Genomic DNA, 12,842 nt, shown 5'->3' on the forward strand with positions numbered 1-12,842 from the left:
GAGCTTTATCATAAAGAAGAGAAACTTGTCCTCAGTTGAAGTTTCAGGCGTCATCTCAGTGTAGTAATGAAAGCACCGTTAATTAGTGTTTTAATGCCGAATCCTGCTGGATCAAGAACGGAAAATTAGCGCAAAGACCAAAGTGAAGGGAGTTCACCTTTGCAATTTTCCTTGAAAAAGAGGAACTAAACTGCAGTACGTACGACTACACCTCCGGCCCAGGGCAGCCGTTGTAACGTTGGCCGGGTACGTCTTAACAGCAGCGGCACGGTCATCACCACATCTGCTGCTCCATCTGCAGCGCGAAAGCAAGCGCGTCAGAGGACACAGGTAAATCCATGGTAACCGCCTTCTGGAGGCTACAGTGCCGTGTCAACTGTGCTGGACGACGCACTACTCCGCTGAGTGCCTCTCTTCTACAAGTCACCCACTGCACGTATGAATCGCCCGCTGAAGACGCGCAGTACGTGAAAGCGTCAACCTAGAGCAACGCAGGCAACCTAGGACAGCCGTTCGCCAGATCGCCTATCGTTTCCGTGGTCTGAAGATGCTTGCGAGGCAGGTAAGCGTCCTCTGCTGGGGAAATAATTTGCCGGCTGTGCTTGCCGTCTTTCGTACAGCTCAATGCTACTAACCCGTAAGCAAGCCTTATGTTTCGGTGTTCAGAGAGCTACTTGCTACTGACCTATTTCGAGCGAAAATGCCTCCACGAAATCTGACACAAGTAATTACAGCAGGACTTCATATCATACCGTACACCTGCAGAGTTCACTCGGAGCTTCCTTGAGTATCGCGTGATCGCCCTGAGCAAGATTAGTTCGCTACAACCAGACGAACTGTGCTTCCAGTTGCTCATCCTCTACAGGAGACGCCGATTCAGTTTAGTGCAGCTCGTCCAAGCACGCTTTCGGACCGCTGAGTCTGCACTCCTATTACGGACCACACTGCGGAAGGTAGGGCATGAGGTGGGCTAGCATGAGCTTGTCGGCCATTAGTGAGCGCTGGTGGCCTAGCTCTTCTGCCGCCTCTGCAGAACACGCTGCGCCCCGTGATGCCTCAAACACAGGCGTGCACTCTACAGACGAGCCCTCATCATCGCTCAACAACACATTCTCCTTGCGCCTCCTTTTTTGAGGCCCGGCAGAGGCTGTCGGAGTTTCTTGCAAGGTGCTGCCGTTTAGCTGCAATGGGTCTATGTGTGTCACGAAAGACGCAGCCCGATTTGGCTCTCGAGACGCGAACTCTACGCGCGCACAGTACTCTGCGTCCAAGCCACTAAGCGCGAGGGTGTCTTCATCTGCATGGACTGTATAAACGACGTCTGACTTGCTTCCCTGTTTGGCTTCAGCTTCCGACAAGCTCATCTGCCGCTGAAGCTGACCCGCACATGAACTCGACGAGTTGGACACTCCCTGAACTGAATATCTTCGCGAGCGCTTACCGGTGCGACGGTCCTCAACGCTCTGACTTGACGCATCAGCTGTTGACGCATGCGGGTTGGTGTGCTCAGTCACATATCCACTCCGTTTTTGCTTAGTCGGTGCTGCGGAGGCGGCTGGCACAGCCGTGTCCGAAGGGGAGTGCACATTACCCATAGGGCAGCCAGGAGCACTGATACAGGACCTCGTGGCAGCAGCCGTCTTCGGCCTCCATTTTCTTAGGCGAACAACAGAAGCGGGAGCTGCTGCCAGGCGGAATGTACACGAGGCGTTGAGCATGCGTGCAGTGTCCTCGAGACGCATCATGTCGCCGAACTTCCTGGATGTCTCGGCAGTGATGTCATACAAAGGGACTGCATCTGTGGTCTCTGATGCTGTTGAGCCAACGGCGCCTTCTTCTTGGCATACTTTCGTACAAACCCCAGAATCGCTTCCTGGAGGCGCTTGCGCAGCTACGGAAGCTGATGCGGCGCCGACACCAGGCGATTCACCCGCCGGCGGCTGCTCTGCTACAGCACTCCCTGAAGAGTGCCCGTAGGACGCAACTAGGCATCGCCTATTGAACTGCTTGAAAAACATTGTGCGAGCGGCCCTGAGGTGCTCTGATAGGCTGTAGCTGATGAGCGGCGAGGGCCGCTGAACAGATCCCGGACGGCACATATAAAGCGGAGCCTGCTCATCGTCATCGTCGCTCTGGAGACCAGCTTTTAATTCAACCCTTGGTCGTGGTGGCAAGCATTTGCATGTCTCCCTGATATACTTAAGAAAACGACCCCACGATTGCAGTGCAGCACTCGCTGACAATCCGAGACTTAGCTGGCAATCCTTGGGATGTGAAATCTGTCCTCGTCGCAGTGCACCAGGAGGGTGCTGCAAATTCGCTGAACAAGGATGCTTCCTTCCTACTGAAGTTAAGAATGTTGGGTTCTTCGCTCGACGTCGACGTCTATCCCCTCGTGAAGCACTGCTCGTGCTCTGTGCCGTGTCAGAGTCTGAATTGTCGCTTGGGGCTTGTGCCCACCGTGTTCTGTAGCGGTTGATGCACTCCAGCGTCTCTGGAACCATGCAAGCGGCGAACGCCTTCAGCTTACTCTCCAAAAACTCAATGCCGCTGCCTGACTGGGACACGACCTCAGATGCGTGCCCGCTTGTCTCAGTGTTGCTTGCGGATTTCCGTGCCGACTTTTTTGCAGGGGAAAGTCTCAGGAGCTGGTCTTTCTTCGCAAGCATCTGCGCTATCCACTTAGATTTGAACATGCGGATCTCCTTAGATTTTCGAGAGCATACACGATACTCGGTGATAAGAGGACCATCACTGGTGTGGTCGTATTCTCCCTCATCAATATAAACGGCGACTCCATCGTCGCTCTCATCCTCATCGGAAAGTAGCACCGGAGTAGAGGACTTTGAAGACGTATTAAGAACAAGACCTGCTGTAGCTGGGCTGCGCTTGCGGTTGGTAGAGCAGCGCCCCTCTTTGTTGGCGCTGGTCAAATTGCTCGGCGGCAAAGGCAAGGTTTCAGATACAACGTCAACTCCGTTGCTCCCGCAGTTGCTCTGACTTGTGCTTCCATCATTCGTATACAAGGTCCAGCCTCCACCAAGAAATTTTCGGCTTGCGAAGCCTGTATCCGTTGGACTGGCTCCGGTGCATGGCTGTGGCTGTGTGCCTTTCAAGGTAAGCGCCATAGACTGGCTCTGGTGATCAGGACAGTTTTCGTCTGCCTCTGTGCTCTCGGAAACGGAAGGCAGAGAACGAAATTCCCTACGGATTTCGCAGAGAGCTCCTCTTTCTAACGAAGCTTCCCGCCCAGGACACATTGTTGTCCTCTCCTCGCCGCTTGTGATGTAGTGTCCCTGCAGCCTCTTCTGTTGAGAGGTCTAAAGACTGCAGGGTACACGAATGCGGCAAGGCAGGCAGCAGCAGATTTAGAGACGCGACTGGAAGCTCGGCTGAGTGCCTAGGACGCTAGCAGCCATCCAGGTCACGGGGGATCGCCCATGCGGGCGGCAGAAATGAAAAAGCCAGTGCTAGGCTCTAGTCCGCTCTCACATCATGATATACATGGAGTTTTCGGCCCCCTTCTTTCCGGGAACGTCTCGCTGTTTTCGAAAATCCAAGTCGCATGAAGACCCTGGATGGTCAGGATAACACCCTACAAACTGGCGGCCGGGCCAGCAGCGACGCCTGCCACTGGGTTCAGGAGCCACAGGCGCTTGGACCATGCGGCCACCACAACGGTACAACGACGCCGCGTACTCGTGGGCTCTGCTGGCCAAGGTTGAGTAAAAGGTTATGACGGCTGCCTGCCGCCTGGTAGGGGCCAGATTGAAAAAGGGTGCTGAGCTGACGCGTACTCAAGCCAAAGAACCTCAACATGAAGCCTACAAGGTCATTTCATCGATAAACAAAATTTCATGTGCAGCACTAAAATTTGCAAAGGGCCCACACTACCACCCGGAGCTCCAGGAGGTGGGTCTTGGGGGCTGGTGGCTTTTGGGTTCGGCAGCACAGATCGCCTCCTTGACGCTTTTGGCTAAAAAGCGAGAAAATGCAGACTAAAACACGCACTCCATTTGTTAAAAATGCGAAGTACACTGCAAAAATTGGAATTTTCAGCATGGCAAGGGTGGGAACAATGCTCACTCTGGGTAAATCCGACACCTCCACCTACTCACTGCCTCTGGTGAGCTCGAGATGTGTTGCACAGCGGCCAGCTCCTGCGAGCAGATCACCCGTGAGACTTACGAGCCACTCGAAGCTTTTCTCTCCGAATTTTTTGGTTTAGTTAGAACGTCAGTTAGCAATATATATTATGGAGTAACTGAAATGAGGCTCTGGTGTCCTGTTGGGTAGAACCGCTGCACATAATGAACAGCGAGATCTCTGTCTATGCGTATATCAAGTTCCGTTAGTATACCTTGTGGTAGATATGATGGTAATGGTGGTATGGCCTTATTTACTAGGACAGCGGCCACACGTCAACAACGGTGCGTGGCAGGCCTATGCATGCATAGAAAGAACATTAAGCTACTGCTGCGCAGCAATATTTACGTCAAAGAAAGGTTCTTACATTTACCTCTGCCGCTGGTAATCGTTCTTGTAGTTCGGCTGTTTCGCATTTTTTCATCGCGGCAAAAAACACTTTGCAAGCTCAATAGCAGTCTTGTTACACAGTGCACTCAAAAAGAGTCGTACATGGGCACCCAAGATGAACACGAGCGCATTTACATGGCAGTAAAGAAACTTCCTCGGGTCGGCTCGGCATAGGGGGATAATGCTCTCTGCCTTTAAATGCAAGAGTCCATTGCGTGAAAAGCAATAGGAGAAAATATACTGTTTTCCTCGTATCCCTTGTGCTCTCTCAATTGACTAATTTTCGAGTATTCGCAATAGAATGAGCAAAAGAAGCTAGTGGCAAGGTTCAAAAGAGTGCTGAGGGAGCCACTGCATCCTGCAGGCCGCTACTTAGCCGCCAAGCTTGTTTGTGATTCCCTCGCGGGCCCGTCTCTAACTTTTGACTTCAGAAACTAGGGAAGTTGCCACTTTGCCCATAGTATTTTAGCCTAGTCGAACGTTTCAGTCTTCCACACTGTCTCAGTGGTTCATGTCCACACGATCCCTCGGCAAGAACAAAAGGTCACTTCAGGGGCATAACAGCTTAGTAATTCTTTCAAGATAAAATCAAGATTTCTGCTCCACTCCTCAGCAGCTGCTGCGCAGCCCCATTTGCAATGATTGGCTTTCCGCCTAGCAACATGAATGCAAAGCATTGAGCTCTGCTACACGCCTATTAAGTACATCGTAGCAGTGCGGAAGACGGTCAAATGCAGCAAGTAAGATCAAATCCCACAAGACGCGACAGGAATTTTTCCGCAAGTGAACTATGCGCCGACATCTGTGCTACTCAGCCTAGAGTCGAGAATTTTGAATGAGCGTGTGGCGACAGAGAGCCATCGAAGGTATAATTCAAGCACATGATGCTGGTGTAAAAGCGTTCAAGTGCTGCTGCCACAACGCACCAGCCAGCATCTGGACTTCAGTTATTCTTATTCATTCTAGATGTCTTCAGACAGTCCTACATTGGGCATGCAATGTGGAATGGAAGGCTTGTACGCTTGCCACAAATGCGTACGTGCGCCTATATGTAAATCTATGGAAGCGAAGTAGCAGGCTGTCTCAATTGAGCAGTTCCCGTCAACTGCCTCGCTGACGTTAACAATGCTATGCTGTTCGCCAAGAGTGACGAGATTATTTACTTGAAAGTTTAAAAGACACACCCGATTGGTGGATTCGGATAGCAGACTCGAAGTCACAAAACTCCCCAAAGTACTGCTGCGGATATGTAAATGCTTGACTCCAAGAGGTGAAACCTGCTGCGATAGTCTACCGTTTATACGTACCGTTTCTTAATTGCTCTAGAGCCGTCCCAGGAGCGATCCTAATTTGAACACTTGCGCATTTAGCAAGATTTTAAATCAAGGCAATGCTGTAAAAGCAAAAATTGCAACAATTGTAAGCAACAGGTGGTAGCGAAGCTGCTAATATACCATGACCCGACAAAGGCAGCCTATGCTTAACTAGACAGCCTTCCGTCACAACTTCATCCCTGCTCTCTTCTTCTGCATATCTGCTTTATTTTTTCTGTGCTTGAACCGTTGCCCTTAGTGTACCAAACAGTGGATTCATTGCCAAAAATGCCCAGGGGTTATGCACTTTGTGGCTCCACATGTAGACGCTTGCGTGCAGTTGACGGCAAGTATACGAGCCTTCGACTCCCCATTTCACTCTACAAATTGTCATTTGCGCGCCCAACGTAGGACGGACTGAATTATTACTAAAGGCTAACGGAATAATTGGAAGTTGCTCCTCACAGTGTTTACTGAAGAGTGCGCCCTATCCGTAAACAGCACGAAGCATGCATCTCATCCTGAACGTAGTTCCACTTCATGTAGGTGGCTCATATGGTGGTGACAATTCTCAAAGTATGAAATTGATTCAACCGCCTAGAAAAAACACCATTCCAACCAGAGTTTACCAACGAAACGCTGGTTCCTGCTCACTATCTCAAATCCTCGGATGCCTCACTTTGCAGAAGTCTGCAAAACTTTGTTGTTGTAAATCCACGCAAAATCATTCAGTGGCGAGGTTGTTGCTCACCTTGCGTGCATTAAGCCAAGATGAATGCAGCAACTTGGACATCAACTAACATGGTTTTATTTTCCAAAGACAGTACCCCGTACAAACGAGAGCTTTCTAAAATATTTACACAAGCTGCTTCTGGAAGGCACATCCATTAAAAGCAACTCTACTAGAGCGGCTCTGCCTTTGGACGATAGACCTGGATTCATAATGAGCTGTCAGTTAACTGCCCTCGGGGCATACTAACTGTGGCTGACAGTTCACGTCCTTTCTCGGGACGAGCCAACAGCGCCCGCACAAGTTGGGTTTGAAGCGCAGGCGGCACTCGACCGAACTTGTTTTTCAAGCAGCGCAAAAGTGTATGCAGCTCCTCGAGGGGGTCTTCGAACACTAGACTGCTCTTGATGAGCACCTGAATATTTGAAAGTACGAACGCCAAGAAGCTGTGGGAGGCTCTACAGTGACACGTCCTTGCGAGCACATCTGAAAGTTGTCGTGTGGTGCATTGACACGAAATGTTTCTGTCAACACCAACTTTCCAGTACCTCACCTGAGACATGAGCGTTTCCACTTCGTTTTCGCTGAGGTTACAAACGTAATCTATTAGCTCCTGGTAGCGCAGACCATACTGTAAGTCCCTCCGCATTGTCTCTAGAAGCGTTTGCACTGGATTCGCCTGCAGTTTGTTTTCAGCCCCGCTGGACCCCTCTGCGACAAGACCAAGTCCCGCAGCGACGGTAGCCATCAGATCTGAGTACCACGCTTCTATAAAGTCAGCCATATCCGCCTTTCTGCAGGATTCTGCTCCCTGCATCAGAAATACGTGTTATGCGGGTCGAATACGTCAGGAGGCAGAGAAGCTGCAACTTTCTTCATTAATTGTGCATTTGGTCTACCCAGCTGCGGACATGCCATGTAATTAAAATAACTAATTCAATGAAAGAATAGGGGAAGAGGCGCCACTCTTGTTCCTTGCGCTTTCAGCAAATACGTCATGCCACGTGGATATATCACCCTCAGTGCATCGATCACAAACATCTCTTGATGCGTCCAACTTCTTCTTATATGCTGCACTAGGCGGAGTCTCGTGCCCGGGTCAAAAAAGCTACGCAGTGTCTGCAGAAGGGGAACAAAAAACATTTGCCCTATCGTTCGATTCGGCTCAGGCGACAAGGCTCTGGGCAACCGACCATGCTCATTACGATCAAGCGGCAACTGCGTAGTTATGGCTTGAATCTGGAGTCCTGCTACAATATCGCCTACCCTGGTGTCCAATAAATCACTGAGGTTACGTTTTGCCTTTTCCTTCACTTCGCTGCGAGCCCTGAGGCATTCCTGCAAGACCCCATTTCACTTATTTTCAGGTGCTTCAGTAACGAAACAGCGTTGCCCTCCCCACCCGTTACGTTTTACAATTTGCAGTAGAGTGAATGCGGCAGATGTATAGTTAGTCAAACAGCAGAAGCATTTTTACCCTAATTCGCTTCATTGCCTTTTCTGTCTCATTCGCGGCCCGGGCTGTGCCTAAAACTTGAGGCTTTCCCCAAGCAGACCGCTGGAGCGAGTGATTCGCCTGACCTTCAAAAATTACGCGTAAGGGCAACATGCAACTCACATATTCGTAGACGAGTGCACCGGAACTCGCATATGGGCTGCTCAACGTAACGTAGGCAGAGACCCAAGAGACCCTGGGTGATGACGGAAAGCACGCCAAAACAACTATGCTCCAACAAGGGCTGTCGAAAAATATACTGCCCCACAAGTTAAGTCTTACGTCGTTTCCTAGCCTGCTCAGTGGCAACTAGTTGGCTCGCATCATCCGCTGAAACGGAGACTCTTTGGGCAGCATTCCTGGCAGCCATCTGCTGAAGCTGCGCCTGGAGGAATTCTGGCGTAAGAGTACCTCTGCCAGTTGCTTGCTGGAGGCCTGCCGTTCGTTCATTTGTCCAGGACCGCCTGCTTACTGTGGACCTGCGGCTTCTCCCACTGGACACCGGCCTGGCTGCTTTATTGAAAGACCAGCCAGCCATATGCGGCAGCTTTCTCGAGGTCCAAAATGCTTCGTCTGCTTCAATGAGCAGTGCCTCCAGTTTTGCAGAAGCTTGCTGAGGTGTAGTAGGAGTGTTCACAATATTGCCACTCGTTTCCTGACCCTCGGGATTCTCCATGCTCTGAGAACCAGGATTCGAGCCGGCACTGGCTGCCAAAGCAAAAGCAACAAAGACGGCAGCTGTTTATGGCGTGGGACTATTTGTAGGCTGCTCTTTTGGCCTTTCATCATCTCTTATATAGCGCTCTATGTCAACTCCACTGCAGCTCTTGATTTCTTCAGGTACAGTGACAACAGCGGCGTTTGGTAGGTTCATGAGCTATACTACCCCGTCCCGTCAGTAGCTGCTTGCCTCCTGCAGTTTCAGTGGCAACCTCTCTGAGGTGCCGCCGCTCCTCAATAAACTCCTGTAAGGTTGGCAATCGTCTGGTACTGCTCACGCAAGAAGATGCTGTTCTGTTAGTGAGTTCAGCAAGCTTCAGCCTGAATCAAAACACCAAGGTTGATTAAAGGGTTTCATATAGCTTTTGACTTATGTTGAAGCAAGTTTGCTACGTGAAAGCACTTGAGGACCGCTATAGCTTGCCTGGGAATGTCAGTGCGTAGCACTTGCTTAACGCTTGGCTTAACTTTAGGGACCGTTAAAGGCTTCTGGTGTGACGCTGAAGAAGGGATAGTTGAGTCATTGGAGCCAGAAGAGTGGTTTGCCCCCGTACAGCTGGAACATGTTTGCGGCGGAGAATATCTGACGGCACACACATTCTTCCGCAAAGTGTACGGTGTGTACAGCTTTCGGCCCATCTCTTCCATAGAAGGACAAACACGGAACGTTGACTTGTAGCACTAAGTGGGCAGACTGGAAGGCGAGCATGAATACAAAGCACCGCAACATTTGCGTCAGCATATGTGGGTGTTCGCTTGCTCAGCTGCTTCATTGAGACTTGGCTAGCCCGCAGTCACGATGCTGGAAACCGAAGAACTGGCAACAGCGCATGCCCACTGCATTCAAAAGGTACGGCATCTGCCCACTCACGACCCTTCAGTCTTATCTCTCTGACATCCTGTGCAGACCACTTTAACCGGGACCTGCTGAACAAATCCGTGGCCAACTCTCGAAATTCGTCGGCCGCAGCTTTGACACTCTGTGAATGATGGTTTGCCGTGTTTTATCCTAGTAGAGAAGGTTCCGGGGATTGCAGAGGAGCCGCATTCTGCCGAGGCTGCGCGGCTCGCGCGCGCTCCACTGAGGCATTTAGCTTGGTGGCGTACAGAGAATTTCTTGTCACTACTGCATGAACAACACCTGCGTTGTCCTCTCTGTGCAATTATCCGATGAAAAAGGCCTTGAGCTGTGGCTATATCCTTAGCGGAAAAAGATCGCCCACTGAGGCATGTTAAGGCAGGCGACCGGGTCTTCTGAGGAATAGGAGACGCGGGGCTCCTTGTCAAAAAGGTGTTTTCAGAGATCTGAGCATTCTGTTTTCTTTCCAGAGGTGAATTCAAGGCTATAGACGTTGCCTTGTCCGGCTCAATGGAAAGCAAGCTGTTTTTTGCTGCGTTTTCTGAGAAGGAAACGCTATCTACGTGGCTCCCTGCTGTGCCAGGTGGACAAGGGAAACCGCGAGACTGACGCTGGTCAGGCGTGAGGCGGGTGCAGGAATTAGCCTCAAGCACCGCAACAGGAGTCGATGGGACAGTGATAAAAACACTCGGGGGACCGCTTGCTAAATTTGAGAACTTTTGGCTGCATATGCAACCGTTGCCACAATTTGGCGTGCTCGCAGCACCCTTTCTAGCCAGAATAGCGCACTGCTGGTCTGTTGAAGACGTGGCCTCCTTTCTTTCAAAAGTTTCAGTGCATTGTCCCACAGTGATCTGTGAACTTTTGAGGGAGGTAGATGCTTTAACCGGGGCTGTGGGTGAAACAAGCAGTCGCGACCTGGGAAGTGCATTTGAACGCTTTCGTGACCTGCATGACAGGACAAATCTGCTTCCTTTGATAGAATACTAATAAGCGCTTTGCCTTACTTGGCCTGCTTCTTCTGCCGGTGCTTTTAGTATTACACTTTGCTGACTAGAAGTGCGATGAAGTTTATATGGGTGAAGCTGCAAGCCACTGAAGTAGCAGCTGCAGTTGAACTTAGAACTATTGTGCAGGGAATCTACTAACGCTATAAAGTCTCTTGACGCTGCAAACGCAGCTGAAGATTTTGCCACAGCTTCTTCCGTGCTGGCAACGACAGAGGGACCCCAGAGCTGCGGCTTAGCCTTTCTGGTTGGGTAGGCAGAGACAGGGGTGGAGAGTTGGGATGCCTTGCTGAACGCGTCACACGCAGCTCTCGCCGTAGCTGCCAGCCGGTTTTGTTGTTTTGGCCCTTTTTTATCATCTGTGTACTGATACGTTGACGGCCCCCCGCGGGCCTGAATAGTTTCGCACAGCTGAGACCTACAAGAGTTTATTTGCATCCTTTAGGTGGTGTTTAAATGTACTTTAGAAAGTTCTGGAAGAGTGGCGGCACATGCTTGCGTTGCTGCCTGAAACGCATCTCTTGATAACATCAACTTTACTGATTTAATGGAGGAACAAACCTTGGGTTTGGCTGCACTTTGCCGCATAAGTGCCATTTTGATAACTGCGTACTCGGGCGTCCATCGGCCCCTAACAGCTGCGGATGTACGGGGTGTTTGGGCGTCAAAAAGACCCAGAGAGCTAGCAGCTGTCAACCTAGAGACAGTTGCATTAACATTTTCCAAACTGCTTGAGCTTGGTAACTCTGGCTCCGCCGCTTTGGGCTCTCCATCCTGCAGAGTTCCCTCACATTCTCCACCTTTTCTGTGTAATAGTAAAGCTTACTTGCATTATTTCTCATATCGGCAAACGTATCGATCATTCTGACATTATCTGGCCTTTGCCGGCTCTACAGCTGTAGGCCAACTATGGCTCTTAAAGCGGAGTGGTGCGAAATTCAGCTTGCATGTCATCGCTTCTCATGCCTACTGGGGAAAGATTATCCACCAAAGATATTACCGGGCCACCGACAGGCCTATATGGCCGCATAGGAGAGCTGTTCCAGCCGCATTTCTCTTGGGAATCCGTTTCAGAAGTTTCAAGTTCTTGTTGCTCATTACGACTGGATTGCAAAAACGAGCACAAAAAAACACATGCGCGCCAATGGTCTATAATTAACTCTGGTGTGTGTGAGTTGCTCAATAGGACAACGCTACTGAGTATAGCCCGTCAGACCAAGTCGTACGGATAAGTTATAATGAAGCGAGGCTACAGATTGGCTGTCAATGGGTGCTGGATATTGGCAAACAGATCGTGACGCACCCAGTGAAAAACAAAAGTTCTACATGCAGTGGGACGTAGATGCTGCACCATGCCCATAGCTTTCAGCTTGCTAGTAAGAAAGGACTCACCCAAACTCTAGTGATTCCAGTAACCGGCTAATTTCAGGTCGGCTCCTCATGATTAGGGCAGCTTGGGAGGCTTCAGTGCAAGATAAAGCCACTCAAATAAATACTAAGCCACATAGACATTAGACAGTAGACATCAGCTGAGACGCGTAGGAGTCGGTGATCACGTATTCCTGCATGTAACAGGAAAACCACTTCCTATCCTCTCTGCCAAGACTGTTCAGCTCGCCCACAAATGGAGCACTATTGCGAAAGAATAAAAAATTAAAGCTCCAGCCCTTTTCCAGTATTGAAAGTACCCTCCCATTGCATGTTGCCTGCAGCGGTGTGACTGGAATGTATGAAAGAGCTTCAAAGGCGGTGGGGCAGAGTGACCCTACTCTAGTGATCGACGATATTGGCTCGGAAATGTTACCAACGGCTAGACCGCGTAGGTCTCTGTGATGCAGCATTGAGCTGCTCTCTGCATTTTCATAATACAAACAGTTACCTTTTAACACTTTTTCACGGCGTTAGTTGTGATTCCGCTACGCTGTAGGGCTGCAATTGGGAGCCCCGTGATCGGCTTCACGAGCAGTACAACCAAAGTGAAATTTACTGCCTTACGAGGAAAACCTGCTATTAAATATATTTCCTACTACTGTACCTCTATAAGAACGAGGATTCGCTCAACTGCTGGGGCCAGTGGTGCTCAAAAGAGTTTTCACCTACAACCCTGCTGCGCAGTTACCAGTGGATACAATCTTAAGCAAAAAAAGATCTCTCGTTCCTAATTATCCCAGCCCAAATTTGC

The 12,842-nt window shown here is 50.2% G+C and overlaps 3 protein-coding genes across 3 annotated transcripts; all 3 read right to left on the reverse strand.

The window, feature by feature from the left end:
• Positions 1 to 932: 932 nt before the first annotated feature.
• ENH_00018520 (hypothetical protein, conserved) lies at positions 933 to 3,260 on the reverse strand (the record flags this gene model as incomplete). The annotated part of the gene is made up of 1 exon (XM_013579307.1): positions 933 to 3,260. The coding sequence occupies one exon, from the start codon at positions 3,258 to 3,260 to the stop codon at positions 933 to 935; it is 2,328 nt and encodes a 775-aa protein (XP_013434761.1).
• Positions 3,261 to 6,787: 3,527 nt separating this feature from the next.
• On the reverse strand, positions 6,788 to 7,363 carry ENH_00018530 (hypothetical protein, conserved; the record flags this gene model as incomplete). The annotated part of the gene is made up of 1 exon (XM_013579308.1): positions 6,788 to 7,363. The coding sequence occupies one exon, from the start codon at positions 7,361 to 7,363 to the stop codon at positions 6,788 to 6,790; it is 576 nt and encodes a 191-aa protein (XP_013434762.1).
• A 666-nt stretch (positions 7,364 to 8,029) lies between these two features.
• ENH_00018540 (hypothetical protein, conserved) lies at positions 8,030 to 8,444 on the reverse strand (the record flags this gene model as incomplete). Its single annotated transcript, XM_013579309.1, has 2 exons — positions 8,030 to 8,160; positions 8,357 to 8,444. 2 exons carry the CDS (start codon positions 8,442 to 8,444, stop codon positions 8,030 to 8,032), a joined length of 219 nt encoding a protein of 72 aa, XP_013434763.1.
• Positions 8,445 to 12,842: the final 4,398 nt, after the last annotated feature.

The sequence above is a fragment of the Eimeria necatrix genome, genomic scaffold, assembly GCF_000499385.1.
Source record: "Eimeria necatrix Houghton genomic scaffold, Enh_scaff160, whole genome shotgun sequence".
NCBI classification, from domain to species: domain Eukaryota; phylum Apicomplexa; class Conoidasida; order Eucoccidiorida; family Eimeriidae; genus Eimeria; species Eimeria necatrix.